The sequence below is a fragment of the Pongo abelii genome, chromosome 3 (assembly GCF_028885655.2).
Source record: "Pongo abelii isolate AG06213 chromosome 3, NHGRI_mPonAbe1-v2.0_pri, whole genome shotgun sequence".
NCBI classification, from domain to species: Eukaryota; Metazoa; Chordata; class Mammalia; order Primates; family Hominidae; genus Pongo; species Pongo abelii.
Window position 1 is genome coordinate 14724027 of NC_071988.2, and position 13084 is coordinate 14737110.

The 13084-nt window shown below is 42.5% G+C and overlaps 1 protein-coding gene and 1 pseudogene across 2 annotated transcripts in view; one reads left to right on the forward strand and one right to left on the reverse strand.

Moving 5' to 3' along the window:
* The window catches only part of BST1 (bone marrow stromal cell antigen 1), a 29764-nt gene extending 16894 nt beyond the window's left edge, over positions 1-12870 (forward strand). For both annotated transcript variants that reach the window (XM_024245626.3, NM_001133638.1), the window contains 2 exon segments: positions 2929-2988; positions 11833-12870. In XM_024245626.3, coding sequence (XP_024101394.1) covers positions 2929-2988; positions 11833-11938 — 166 coding nt within the window. In that variant the 3' untranslated portion in view covers positions 11939-12870.
* Positions 10641-11734, reverse strand: LOC100456837 (large ribosomal subunit protein uL1-like; annotated as a pseudogene).
* Positions 12871-13084: the final 214 nt, after the last annotated feature.

A 13084-nucleotide genomic window follows, 5' to 3' on the forward strand; every position in this document is an offset into this window, starting at 1 on the left:
CTCTTAAAAACAAAACAAGGCAAATGTCCTTTTCTGGAAATATAATCTATCTACAGAAAAATATACAAAACATGAGTACACAGGTGGATGAAGTTACCTCCATTTAGCGCATACCTGCAACCAGCTCTCAGACCAATAAACAGAACATACTCAGCATCCCCAGGGGCTCCTGTTGGCCTCTTTTGGTCACCATCCCCATAGTAACCACTCTCTAGATTTGTATTGCCATTTATTAGTTTTATCTGTCTTTAAGCTTTAAACTCAGTGACAGAGCTGAGTTCTGAACCCAGCTTTGCATGGCCTTAACGCACGCTCTTTCCCTCCTGCTACCAAGCTCTTCCTTCCTTAATCGAAGCTCCAGTAGTACATTTTAAAAAATATTCAATTCTTGGCCAAGTGTGGTGGCTCACACCTGTAATCCCAGCACTTTGGAAGGCTGGGGCGGGCGGATAACAAGGTCAGGAGTTCGAGACCAGCCTGGCCAACATGGTGAAACCCCGTCTCTACTGAAAATACAAAAATTAGCCATGCGTGGTGGCTGGTGCCTGTAATCCCAGCTACTCGGGAGGCTGAGGCAGGAGAATCACTTGAACTCAGGAGGTGGAGGTTGCAGTGAGACAGGGTGACAAGAGCCTGGGTGACAAGAGCAAGACTCTGTCTCAAAAAAAAAAAAAAAATCAGTTCTTAATCCAAAACAGCTCAATAGCCAAGTGCAGTGGCATGCACCTGTAGTTCCAGCTATTTGGGAGGCTAAGGTGGGAGGATTGCTTAAGCCCAGGAGTTCAAGGGAACAGGAGCTATGATGGTGCCACTGCACTCTAGCCTGGGTGACAGAGCAGGACCTGGTCTCAAAATAAAACAAAGCAAACCCCTCGCCATCGCCCCCCTCAAAAACAAACAAACAAACAACAACAACAAAAAAGCTCAATGATGGAGAAAATTGTAGCTAAAATTTTTGCATTCACAACCAGTTTGCTTTGTTTTTATGTCATTGGGCTGAGTTGTAATAGCCGGGCCAGAGTTTAAGTCTCCTTCCCCCTCACAGCTGCCATGGGTCTGGGCTTATGTGCTTCCTCTCCATTTTGTCCCTACCTCAGTCAGCCTCAGGGCTCTTCTCTTCCAAGCCTGACTCAGTAAAGAAACGAGGAGGCTCTCATTTCTTTACTGCCCATAGGCTGTTTCTGTGTTAGTGTCAGGAGCAGAGAGGATAGAATGAAAGGTATAAATGGGAAAGTGACGAGGGTTAACATAACAAATCCAACTCCAACCAAGATGTGAGAAAATCCTGCCCCTCACAATTCAGGTGGCATTGCCTTCTGCCCCACATCAGTAGAAAGTTCTCCCTGAGGCGCTTGCCCATTTTAGAGGGGGCTTATCTTTTCATAGCCTCCCTTACCTCCTGGTTGGTTTCTGCCAGCACTGTGTTGAGTCAGACTCAGTGAAAACTCCATGCCTGTTTTTGGGCATAAACAATGACAGATAACTACTTTTATTAAAAATATGTGCATCACATATACACCATGGAATACTATGCAGCCATAAAAAGGATGAGTTCATGTCCTTTGTAGGGACATGGATGAAGCTAGACACAATCATTCTGAGCAAACTATCCCAAGGACAGAAAACCAAACACCGCATGTTCTCACTCACAGGTGGGAACTGAACAATGAGAACCCTTGGACACAGGGTGGGGAACATCACACACCGGGGCCTGTCATGGGGTAGGGGGAGAGGGGGAGGGATAGCATTAGGAGACATACCTAATGTAAATGACGAGTTGACGGGTGCGGCACACCAACATGGCATGTGTATACATATGTAACAAACCTGCACGTTGTGCACATGTACCCTAGAACTTAAAGTATAATAATAAAAAAAAATAAAAATATGTGCATGAAGTAGACATTACTGAAAGGTAGCTGAGTCAAGGACAGAAGACATGGCATGCCATAGAGAGAACAATATCACATTCCTGTTCTTCCATAGTCCCCTGCAGTGATCCTGCCACAGAGATCCTGTCTAGGCTTGCCTCCTGCCTAACTCCCCATGTGCCACCAAGACCTGGCTCCTGTCTTCATTGCTGCTTCCCTTCTCCACTCCTGGCGCCTTGGAACTTCACATCTTCTCGCTCTATTGTGCACAGCAAGTTAGCTTTCCTCTCTGATGCCTGAGCACTGGCCATCACCCATGTGGTTCAAGTCCGACCTTCTGCCCAAAGTACTTATCAGGTCGTACATGTATGTGCATACAGAAATGGTTAGAAGCTGGGGCCCTGGAGTCAGCCTGCATAGTTCAAGTTCAGCCCTTCAACTTGCTACTGTGAGAACCTGGGCGGGTTACTGTGGTCAGCTTTCTCAGTTGTAAATTGGAGAAGATAAAACATCTATTCCATTTGGTTATGAGGATTAAATGACATGATCCTTACAAAAGATATAATCAAATGTCTTGGTACATAGTAAGCGCTTGATAAATGCTGGCTAATATTTTTATTTGTTTTATTTTTTCTAGACACAGGGCCTCACTCTGTTATCCAGGCTGGAGTGCAGTGGTGCGATCATAGCTCACTGCAGCCTTGAACACCTGGGCCTCCTGCCTCAGCCTCCTGGGTAGCTGAGACTATAGGCATGAGCCTCTGCACCCAGATAATTTTTAGATTTTTTTTTTTTTGTAGAGCCAGGGTCTCACTATGTTGCCCAGGCTGGTCTCAAACTCCTGGTCTCAAGCAGTCCTCCTACCTCAACCTCCCAAAGTGCTGGGATTACAGGTGTAAGCCACCATGCTGGGCCACTAATATTTTTAGTGGAAATAGTTTGTGTGTTCTTTGAGGTCAGAGACTACTGTACCTCCAGGACTTTTCAGGCAAGCCATAAACGTTTGATGGATGAAAGTTATTTAAATAATCCCTTAAATGTTATTTTCTTTCTGTAGACCAGTGAAGCTCTTACAGTGCGTGGACCACAGCACTCATCCTGACTGTGCCTTAAATTCGTAAGTAAATGTCTTAACCCAAATCGTTCTTTCTGAAGATAACCATCTCCTTTCAGAAGTTTTCAGTTCACAAACATGAACATATTATCAGAGGCAGATGTAAGTGTGCTCATTTGATTCTGGTTTGGCCTTATTTTTATTTATATGTATCTGTCTTAGATTTTGTACAAAAAGCAATCACGCTACACATAACGTCCTGCTGTGAGCTTTCTTCACTTGCTGGTGTAATGGGGCCACCCTTTAAAGTTTGTTCATACTTCTGTCCTAGTCTGTTAGTGGCTGTAGAACAATCTGTAGGATGGTCACACTACCTTTTTTTTGGGGGGGTGGAGGGGGCAGAGTCTTGCTGTATCGCCCAGGCTGGAGTGCAGTGGCGCAATTTCGGCTCACTGCAAGCTCCGCCTTCCGAGTTCACACCATTCTCCTGCCTCAGCCTCCCGAGTAGCTGGGACTACAGGCGCCTGCCACCACGCCCGGCTAATTTTTTTGTATTTTTTGTAGAGACGGGGTTTCACCGTCTTAGCCAATATGGTCTCGATCTCCTGACCTTGTGATCCACCTGCCTTGGCCTCCTAAAGTGCTGGGATTACAGGCGTGAGCCACCGCGCCCAGCCCACACCACCTTTTATGTAATCCTTTCTGAGTCATGGGCTGGCTTGGTTGTACGTTGTTATAGTAGTTGTTTTGCTATTATAGACAATGCTGAAATATAATCCTTGATTATATACTTTAAGCTGTTGTGCAAGTATTTGTGTAGGATAGATTCCCAGAAATTGAGTTGCTGAGTCAAAGAATGTGTGTGTATTTTAAATTTTGGTATGTTCTGAGAAATTTTGATATGTTTCAAAAAGGCTGTGCCAGCATACACTTCCACCACCAGTATATGCTGGGAGTGCCCGTTCTCCACTCCTCCACACTATGTATTTTCTATATCCATATCTGTATCTGTGCCTGTACCTATAGCCATATCATTTTAGCCAATCTTAGGGGTAAAACATAGTGCATTATTGTCATTTCAGTTTGTGTTAGCAGGAAGATTTCTGATCCCTCCACTCGAATTCTCTTCCGAAATCTGTTTACTAACATCATACTTATCCTGACAATCCAACTCAAGTGTCCTTTCCTATATGAGGCTTTCCTCATTCTCCATGTTGATTGAGGAACTCCCTTCTCTTTGCTCCCAAGGACTTTGTACACAATCTGATGACAGTGCTTTACTCTTCCTAGCCCTGTTATCGTTCATTCTGTACCATCTGCCTGCCTCACTCTGCCTTCCTCTTTGTGTTTCTCTTAGTATTTTTCAGTACAGTTGCACATAGTGGGTGCACCATCTATGCCTGTAGGATCCATTCTTCTATCTACAAGGGAAGACAACTAATCAGAGTGCACAGCAACTATATGCTAGGCATTTGCTGTGTGCACTACATAAAATAGTATGTTTATCTGAATAACTAGTACATTAAAGAGAGTCAGGCTGGGTGTGGTGGCTCATGCCCGTAATCCCAGCACTTTGGGAGGCTGAGGTGGGTGGATCACCTGAGGTCAGGAGTTCGAGACTGGCCTGACCAACATGGTGAAACCCCATCTCTACTAAATACAAAACATTAGCCAGGAGTGGTGGTGCATGCCTGTAATCCCAGCTACTTGGAAGGCTGAGGCACGAGAATCACTTGAACCCAGTAGGCGGAGGTTGCAGTGAGCCAAGATTGCGCCAGTGCACTCCAGCTGGGTCAACAAGTGTGAAACTCCATCTCAAAAAATAAAATAAAATAAAATAAGAGAGAGAGAGGGAGAGAGAGAGACAGAGAGAGAGCACATGCACTGGTGAGCTGGCTTTCATCCTCATGTAGTTCTTCTTCTCTTTTTCATTTAGTAATAGAACCCTTGAATTTTAGATGGGTTCATGGCTATCAAGAATAACGATCCTAGCCTCTCTACCCACTGTGGCCAAGTGACATGTGCAATTTCTGGGTTTAGCACTTGAAAGGAAGGGACATACAGTCCCTTTCTCCTTTTATGCTGGCTGGTATATGGGCCCACAAGATGTGGAGCTGAGCGTCTTCAACTGGGCGTGGCAGAGTAACACAGCAAAAGGAAGCTGGGTGCCTCTGTACCATGGCATCACTCTACCAGCCCTGGAGAGTTACTGAAAGAGAAATAAAAATCTATCTTCTCTAAGCCACTGTCATTTAGACAGAAGCCAGACTTTTATTTGATCCAATGTGGGTAGGTTCATATTCTCCCTTCAGAAGCAAAGAAACTCTGGCTCAGAGAAGTTAATGAAGGACTCACCCAAGACCACCCATCTAGTGGCAGGCAGAACCAGGATCTGAAGGAGTCTGACAACTGTCAAAATTCACTCTGGCAGATGTCTTGCTCTTTGGGCTGGAAATTAGGACAACAGACCCATCATTTCCAGCATGTATTCTAGGAGCCAACATCCCAGTGTTCAGTGACAGATTTAAGTCCTCTCATTCTTTAATGGTATTCATTTCCCTGTGAATTTGGCATGCATCGTTTCTGAGTCCTTTCACAGGGATAAAGGATAGCCTGTGAACCTGGGTCTTTCCTTTCCTCACCTGAAAATGAAGTCCACTCTCATGTCGCTGCTGCTCGAAACCTTCAAAGTTCCCTGCTACCAAGTTCAGACTTCTAGTCCCATCTTCCAGGTTCATCATACTCTTTCCAGACACGTCACCCACTGCTTCTCATCTAGAATTTTTATTTCAAGGCTAGTTTTGATCCACTTCCCATAAGATATCATATGCTTTCCTGCTCATCAGCCTGTGGAAACACCGTTTTGGCAGCAGTAAGCACTCTTTTCTTACTGAGTTAGTCAGATGATCTGAAATTGTCAGTTTTCTTATCTACAAAGCCTCCGTGAGGTTACCCTGATCCCTGATCTCAATATTTAAAATTATAGCCTCCATCTCACAGCTGTGGCTCTTCACAACCCTCAGGTGACTGCATTTTTTTTCTTGTTTATAGTGTTTATCTTCTGAATGACCTACTTGTGAAGTTCATTCTTTTTTTTTGAGACAAAGTCTCTCTCTGTCACCCAGGCTGTAGTGCAGTGCAGTGGCACAATCACGGCTCACTGCAGGTTTGACTTCCTGGGCTCACGTGATCTTCCCACCTCAGCCTCCCAAATAGCTGGGGATACAGGCACTCACCACTATGCCCAGCTAACTTTTAAAGTTGGTTTTTTTTTTTTTTTTTGGTAGAAATGAAGTCTCACTATATTGCCCATGCTGCGAAGTTCATTCTTTAGCGCCTCCCACCTGTTAGAACATGAGCTCCAGGAGGTCAGGGACTTTGACCTGTTTTGTTCACTGAAGATGGTATTCTAAGGACCTAAAACAGAGCTTGCAACCTGGTAGACACTTAGAAATGAAAGAATGAATGGATGAATAGATGAATGAATGAATGAATGATTGGATTCTACCCTGGAAAGGCATAGATTTAAGAAGAACAATGTTCAAAGGTGCTGGGCAGCCAGAAGGAATGATAAATGCTCTACAACAGCTTCAGAGAAGTGCCCAGAGGCTGCATATACATAAGTTCTGCATTTTGATGGCAAGAAAAAGAATCCTTCTGTGGCTCACTTATGTGGAAAAGGGGGGAATAAAGTTGTTGCAAAGATTTAGTGGTATAGACTTTCTAAGGAGCCTGGAACCTCATAAGTCTTGGATAGGGAAGTGTCTGTGGTGTTAGAATTACTTAGGTTTGTATAGTTTCACTCTTTGTCCCATTAATCAGACTGTCAACCTATACAGAAACAGACCATGTAAAATTCCTTGTTCTAAAACCCACTGCACCCTACACCACCATTCCTGAAATGGGCAAATGGTGCCATCCTAGCACCAGTGCCTTGGGTTAGCTCCCCTGCTGCATGAAGTATAAGGAGAACGAGGGCAGCTCTTCTCACTTTTCCTCGGTATTTCTTTTCTTTTTCTTTTCTTTTTTTTTTTTGAGATGAAGTCTCACTCTGTTGCCCAGGCTGGAGTGCAGTGGCGTGATCTTGGCTCACTGCAACCTCCACCTCCCAGGTTCAAGCAATTCCCCTGCCTCAGCCTCCCGAGTTTTCCTCAGTATTTCTGAGCAGTTTGCACTGTCAGGCTTCCAGCTGGCACTCTGACGTGATCATCTCATTTTACTCCAACCACATTCCTGGAAGGAAGACAGTTTGATTGTCATCAATGATGCTGAGGTTCAGAGAGATTAAGCAATCACTTAGTGTTACTCAGAGGCAGAAGCAAAACTGAGGTTTGTCTGTGTGTAAAGTTCTCATTCTTCTTACCGTACCACACTGCCTTAAAATGTCTCTGGTGCTCACACCACAGCAGGTAAGTAAGGGGTTTGCAGTTCCTGACCTGTTCTTCCCTGTGTGTGGGCATTCTTTCAGTGACTGTTGGTAGACATTTTTGACAATTCTGGCCAATTCCTTTGAATGTCAAGGATAAAACTCTCTTTCACTGTGCCAAGTTTTTCTCCAACTTTCATCACCCTGGCAATAATTTTACTAATCTATTTTTAAAACATTCTAGCAGTGAATATTCATAGATAATTTACAAAAGAGAAACCACAAATAGCAAATATACAAAATTATTTAATCACTCTAATAATAATGAAATACAAATTCAATAAGGTGTCATTTTCACCTAAACTTTTTTGACATACATTAAAACATAGCAGAAAAATGTTTTAGAGATGTTATTCAATGCTTGATGTCACTGTAAATTGATAAAGTGCTTTAGGAAAACAATTTGACAATATGTGTCAAGAATTAGAAAAACATCACAGTCTTTGACCTAGGTCACACTTTAGGGTACTTTTGGTGCCTTATTCCAAAGAAGTGATTTGAAATGCGCATACAGCCTATATGCTCAAATATGTTCGCCAGAGCATTCTTTATAATACTGAAATACTGGGAACGGGACCCAAATATCCACTGACAAGTAAATAGTTACATCAAAGGGTACACTTACTGGAGGGAGTAGAATGTAGCACTTAAAGACAATGGTAGGATAATCATACAGCAAGCAGAAGACCCCATGAATAATCCAAGAGGAAAAAACCAACCTTAGCGCTTATAGGTTATAATATTGGCCAAAAATTCAGTGGACTTTTAATCTGCAGGATTGGTGATGATATGAGAAAACAGACATATAGTACTGGAATGAGGACTCAGTGTGGCACTGAAGGCCAAGGGCAAACATCAGATCTCTTAACTTACTTAGCTGGAAGTCTCTGTCCTAAATGCCCCAGGCCACGGAGACAGGACTATTCATCTCTACTTGTTTAGGAATAGTGGGGTAAAGGCCTTTTAATCTGCAAAGGTTTCAAATGAAAATAAACAACTGTTGATGTAAATCCACCCATTTTATTAATAGTTTTGTGGTAAATTTAGGGACAATCTATATGTTTTGGTATTTAATTATTGGCAATATTTTAGAGAATGTAACATATAAGAACAGCTGTTGGATTAAACCTGTGATGCCAGTATATGGGTTACTATTAAGTAACTAATTCTTTTTCTTTTTTCTTTTTTTTTTTTTGGAGACAGGTTCTCGCTCTGTCACCCAGGCATGGAGTGCAGTGGTGTGATCATGGCTTACTGTAACCTCAACCTCTTGGGTTCAAGTGATCCTCCTGCCTCATCCTTTCAAGTGGCTGAGACTAGAGGAGCAAGCCAGCACTACTGGAAAATTTTGTTTTCCCTCCCTCCCTTCCTTCCTTCCTCCTTCTTTTTTTTTTTTTTTTTTTTTTTTGATGGAGTCTCACTCTGTCACCTAGGCTACAGTTTAGTGGCTTGATCTTCGCTCATCACTGCAGCCTCCACCTCCCGGGCTCAAGTGATTTTCCTGTCTCAGCCTGCCAAGTAGCTGGGACTACAGGTGTGAGCCACCACGCCTGGCTGATTTTTGTATTTTTAGTGGAGATGAAGTTTTACCATGTTGGCCAGGCTGGTCTCAAACTCCTGACTTCAGGCAATCCTCCTGCCTTGGCCTCCCAAAGTACTGGGATTATAGGTGTGAACCACCACGCTCAGCCAAGTAACTGATTTTAGGCTTGGGATTTTTAGTAGGAAGTTATAAGAGAATTTTACTAAGTTTTGAACCAGTATTGGAATTTGTAAAAGAATTAAGATTAAATTTTATACATTTATTAGGTTTACTACAATCAAGTAATTGAGAAAGTTTTGCTAATTTAAAGTCATTTAAAATATTTTTTTAAAAAGATGTAATATTTTAATATTTAAGTTGAAAATAACCTGAAGCCTTGCCCAGTGGCTCATGCCTGTAACCCCAGCACTTTGGGAGGTCAGTGTGGGAGGATCACTTGAGCCCAGGCATTCACGACCAGCCTAGGCAACATGGCGAGACTCCGCCTCTACAAGCAAACAAACAAAAAATTAGCCGGGTATGTTGGTGTGCACCTATGGTCCCAGCTACTCAGGAGTCTGAGGCAGGAGGATTCTCTAAACCCAGGAGGGTCAGTGCTTCAGTGAGCTGTAGTCACGCCACTGCACTCCAGCCTGGGTGACAGAATGAGACCCTGTCTCAAAGAATAATAATAAGAAGAAGAATAAGAATAAGAATAATTTAACCTGAAATAACTTGAGTTTAAAACATCACAGGAATTAAGTAAGTGTGACATATCCTTAAGAGTTATTGTCAGAGTTCACTAGGTTTTTAAATAGAACAGTGTGATATATAAATTAAATAAAAGGGCATGGGAAAATTAGGCTTTTGAGTGTATAAACATAATAACAAGAATCAATTTTAAACATCAAAGTAACTGCAAATAGTGCAGTTACTCCCTCAAGTATAGTCTCACATTGACAAGAAAAGTTTTTAATCTACAAAGTGACAAACCAATGCACAGAACATGAACCGAGACATGTAAAGCAGAAGAAAGCAAAACAGCATGTTTCTATTTGTGCATGATAATGGATGTAAGTGATAGAAATAGGTCTGAGAAAGTAAACTCCAAGCTCCTAAATGTGGGTTCCTTCTAGGCAAAGGAATAGGAACTGGAAAAAGATGAAGGGAGGCTGTCATTATTAGTGTATCTAATTATGTGTTATCTTATTTTTTAAAAAAGTAAAGAAAAATGTAACCTTATGTTAATTAGTTAATTATTTGAAAGCAAAAGTAATTTTAAATTTTGAGTGAATCGAGTCTGGGACATTAACAGCATCACAGGTGCAATTGTAGAAAATGTCCGGTAGGTGGAGCCCTAATACAAACCTGTGGGTGAGATTTCTTCAGCAAAAAAGAAGGGAGGACCAGCATTCAAATGGAGTCAGGAACTTTTAAGGACAGGGCCACTAGTCCAGAGCCATGGGATATATTTCCAAGCCAACATTAGATGGTTTCATAATTTTAAAAATTCATCTTTTAGTTGGCTTAAAAGAATTCAGTAATTTCTGTTTTTACAAACCCAGTGGCCAGATACTGTTTACTATGAATAGGGTCCATATTTTGGGCAGGCCCTCTGTTGATGTCTTCATGTCAGGACAGGTTTTTCTTCACCACTTAAACTCTGATCATGTAATAGCCATCAGTAGGGAACCTGGCTAACACTGTGTTCCATCCATACAATAAGAATTCATCCACAAGGAAGAATGAATTAACTCCCTGTGTACCAATATGGAAGCATGTTCAAAATATGATGTTAGGTGAAGAATGCACGTTGCAGATTCCATTTATGCTTAGATAAAAGGATATCTAAAGACATCTAAGGATAATTTGCAGGGCAGCCCCAGGTCCTGTTGTCTAGAGAAGCTTTTTGCTCAGGAAACAATATCTTGAGATGGTATTTCAATGACATGTGTGCTCAGGATTGCAGAAATAGGAATTAGTTCTATTGAGCAGGTTTAGCATGTGCGCGTTGCCTTCCTGGAAAGAGAACTCAAACTATCACAGTTGGTTTTCTATGGAAAGTGCAAATGGGGAGACTAAGAGACTTTTACTTTCCACTTTATAACTTCCTATATACTATGTAAATTTCTCCACACGGTGTGCACAATTTGCTTTTTTTTTTTTTTTTTTTTTACTGATAGCAGTAGAATTTATTCAAATGCACCTTAATATGGGCGCTGGTGCTTGCCTATGGTGCTCTCGATATATAAGGCCCGGACATTCTGCCAGTTTTTCTTGAGCAATGTCACCAAGAAGTTGACAGGCAGGTAAATGCTACACACAAGCTCATTGTCTGTCCTTTTCACGCGGCCAACAGCCACAGCCAGACATAACACCTTCTTCATGTGGAAATTGATTGTGGACTTCATCTCATCCACTTTGGCCACCATGTTTTCCTTGTGTGTGAGCAAGGAGGGGCAATTTCCTGCCTTATTTAGGACTGGGCCAAGGATTCGTGGGATCTGCTTGATCAGACACTCTGAGGCCAAAAATGCATCATACTCTTGGCCAGCTTCTTGACCAGTTTCTTATTCTTGTTGAGTTTTTTCAGTACCTCGTTTTCCATGTGGTGGATATCCACAGCCTTGGCCTTGTCACAGTGCTGCTGGTTACCCAGGACACACACAGAGAACTTGGGGCGGGGAGTGGACTTAAGCCTGAGGGTGCCCGAGAAGCGCTTGTCCTTCTGGGGAGTCATAGTTCTTGAAGCTGATCTGCAACTCCACCGTCTCCAGAAACTTGGGGTGCTTTCGCTGGTTCCGGTGCAGGACTTCCCGCACCGCCTCCTACAGGGTGTCACGGGAGACTTTGCTGCTCATGGCTTCTCGCTCCGCGCTAACCAGAAAAGAGACTAATACTGAGTGTAGATTCCATACACCAATACTGACACTTTCTCTATTTCCTTGTTAATTTGCAGGGCAGCAGCCACTACTCAAAGAAAAGCCCCATGTCTTCATGCAGAACAAAGTGCGGGTCTTATCATTCCCCTCCTTCCGGTGCTGGCTTCCGGGACTCAACTGTGACTGGAAACTGTGTTGCTCTAACCTTCCTCCAGCCCTGCAGCCTCCTCTTGCAGTCATCATTCGTGTTCTGTGTATACCAAATGATTCTGTTGTCTTAAGAAGCTTTTTGCTGGGAAAACGATGTCCTGAAATGGTATTTCAATGAGGCATATGCTCAGAATTTCAGAAACAAGAAATTAGTTCTATTTAGCAGGTTAAAAAATGCTGCATTAGAATTAAAGCAAGTTATTTTCTTATTTTTATAATGACACAAAGTATTGGGAGTCAGACTGCTTGTATATTATCAAACATTTTTATAGAATTCTAATAAAGCTGTATTTCACATCATCTATATTTTCCTATATCTCCAGCAGCACGAACACTGCATGCTTGTTGATTGCTTAAGACATATGTATACTATATAAATGTATGCATATATGGTCTGCAAAGTTTTCATTTATTTGGTATAAAGATGTTCAGTTAATGGTGCCTTTTTGTTTTGAGAGACAGAGTTTCGTTCTTTTGCCCAGGCTGGAGTGAAGTGGTGAGATCTCAGCTCACTGCAACCTCTGCTTCCAGGATTCAAGCGATTCTCCTGCCTCAGCCTCCCAAGTAGGTGGGATTGCAGGTGCCTGCCACCATGCCCAGCTAATTTTTGTATTTTTAGTAGAGACGGGATTTCACCATGTTGGCCAGGCTAGTCTTGAATTCCTGACCTCAGGTGACCCACCCACCTCAGCCTCCCAAAGTGCTAGGATTACAGGCATGAGCCACCACATCCAGCCATAATAGTTGCTTATAATGAGGGAAAACCCCAAAATATCCAGTAATATTTACATATTTACTGAAACTGTTTGGAACTTGTATTAGTTTGTTCTTGCATTGCTATAAAGAACTACCCAAGACTGGGTAATTTACAAAAATAAATAAAAAAGAGGTTTAATTGACTCACAGTTCTGTGTCCGGAATTGGTTCCTTCCAGTGGGTTCTTGGTCTCACTGACTCCAAGAATGAAGCCGTGGACTTTTGCGGTGAGTGTTACAGCTCTTAAAGATGGTGTGTCCAGGGTTTGTTCCTTCAGATGTGTCTGAAGTTTCTTCCTTCTGGTGGGTTCGTGTTCTCGCTGACTTCAAGAATGAAGCTGCAGACCTTCGCGGCAAGTGTTAC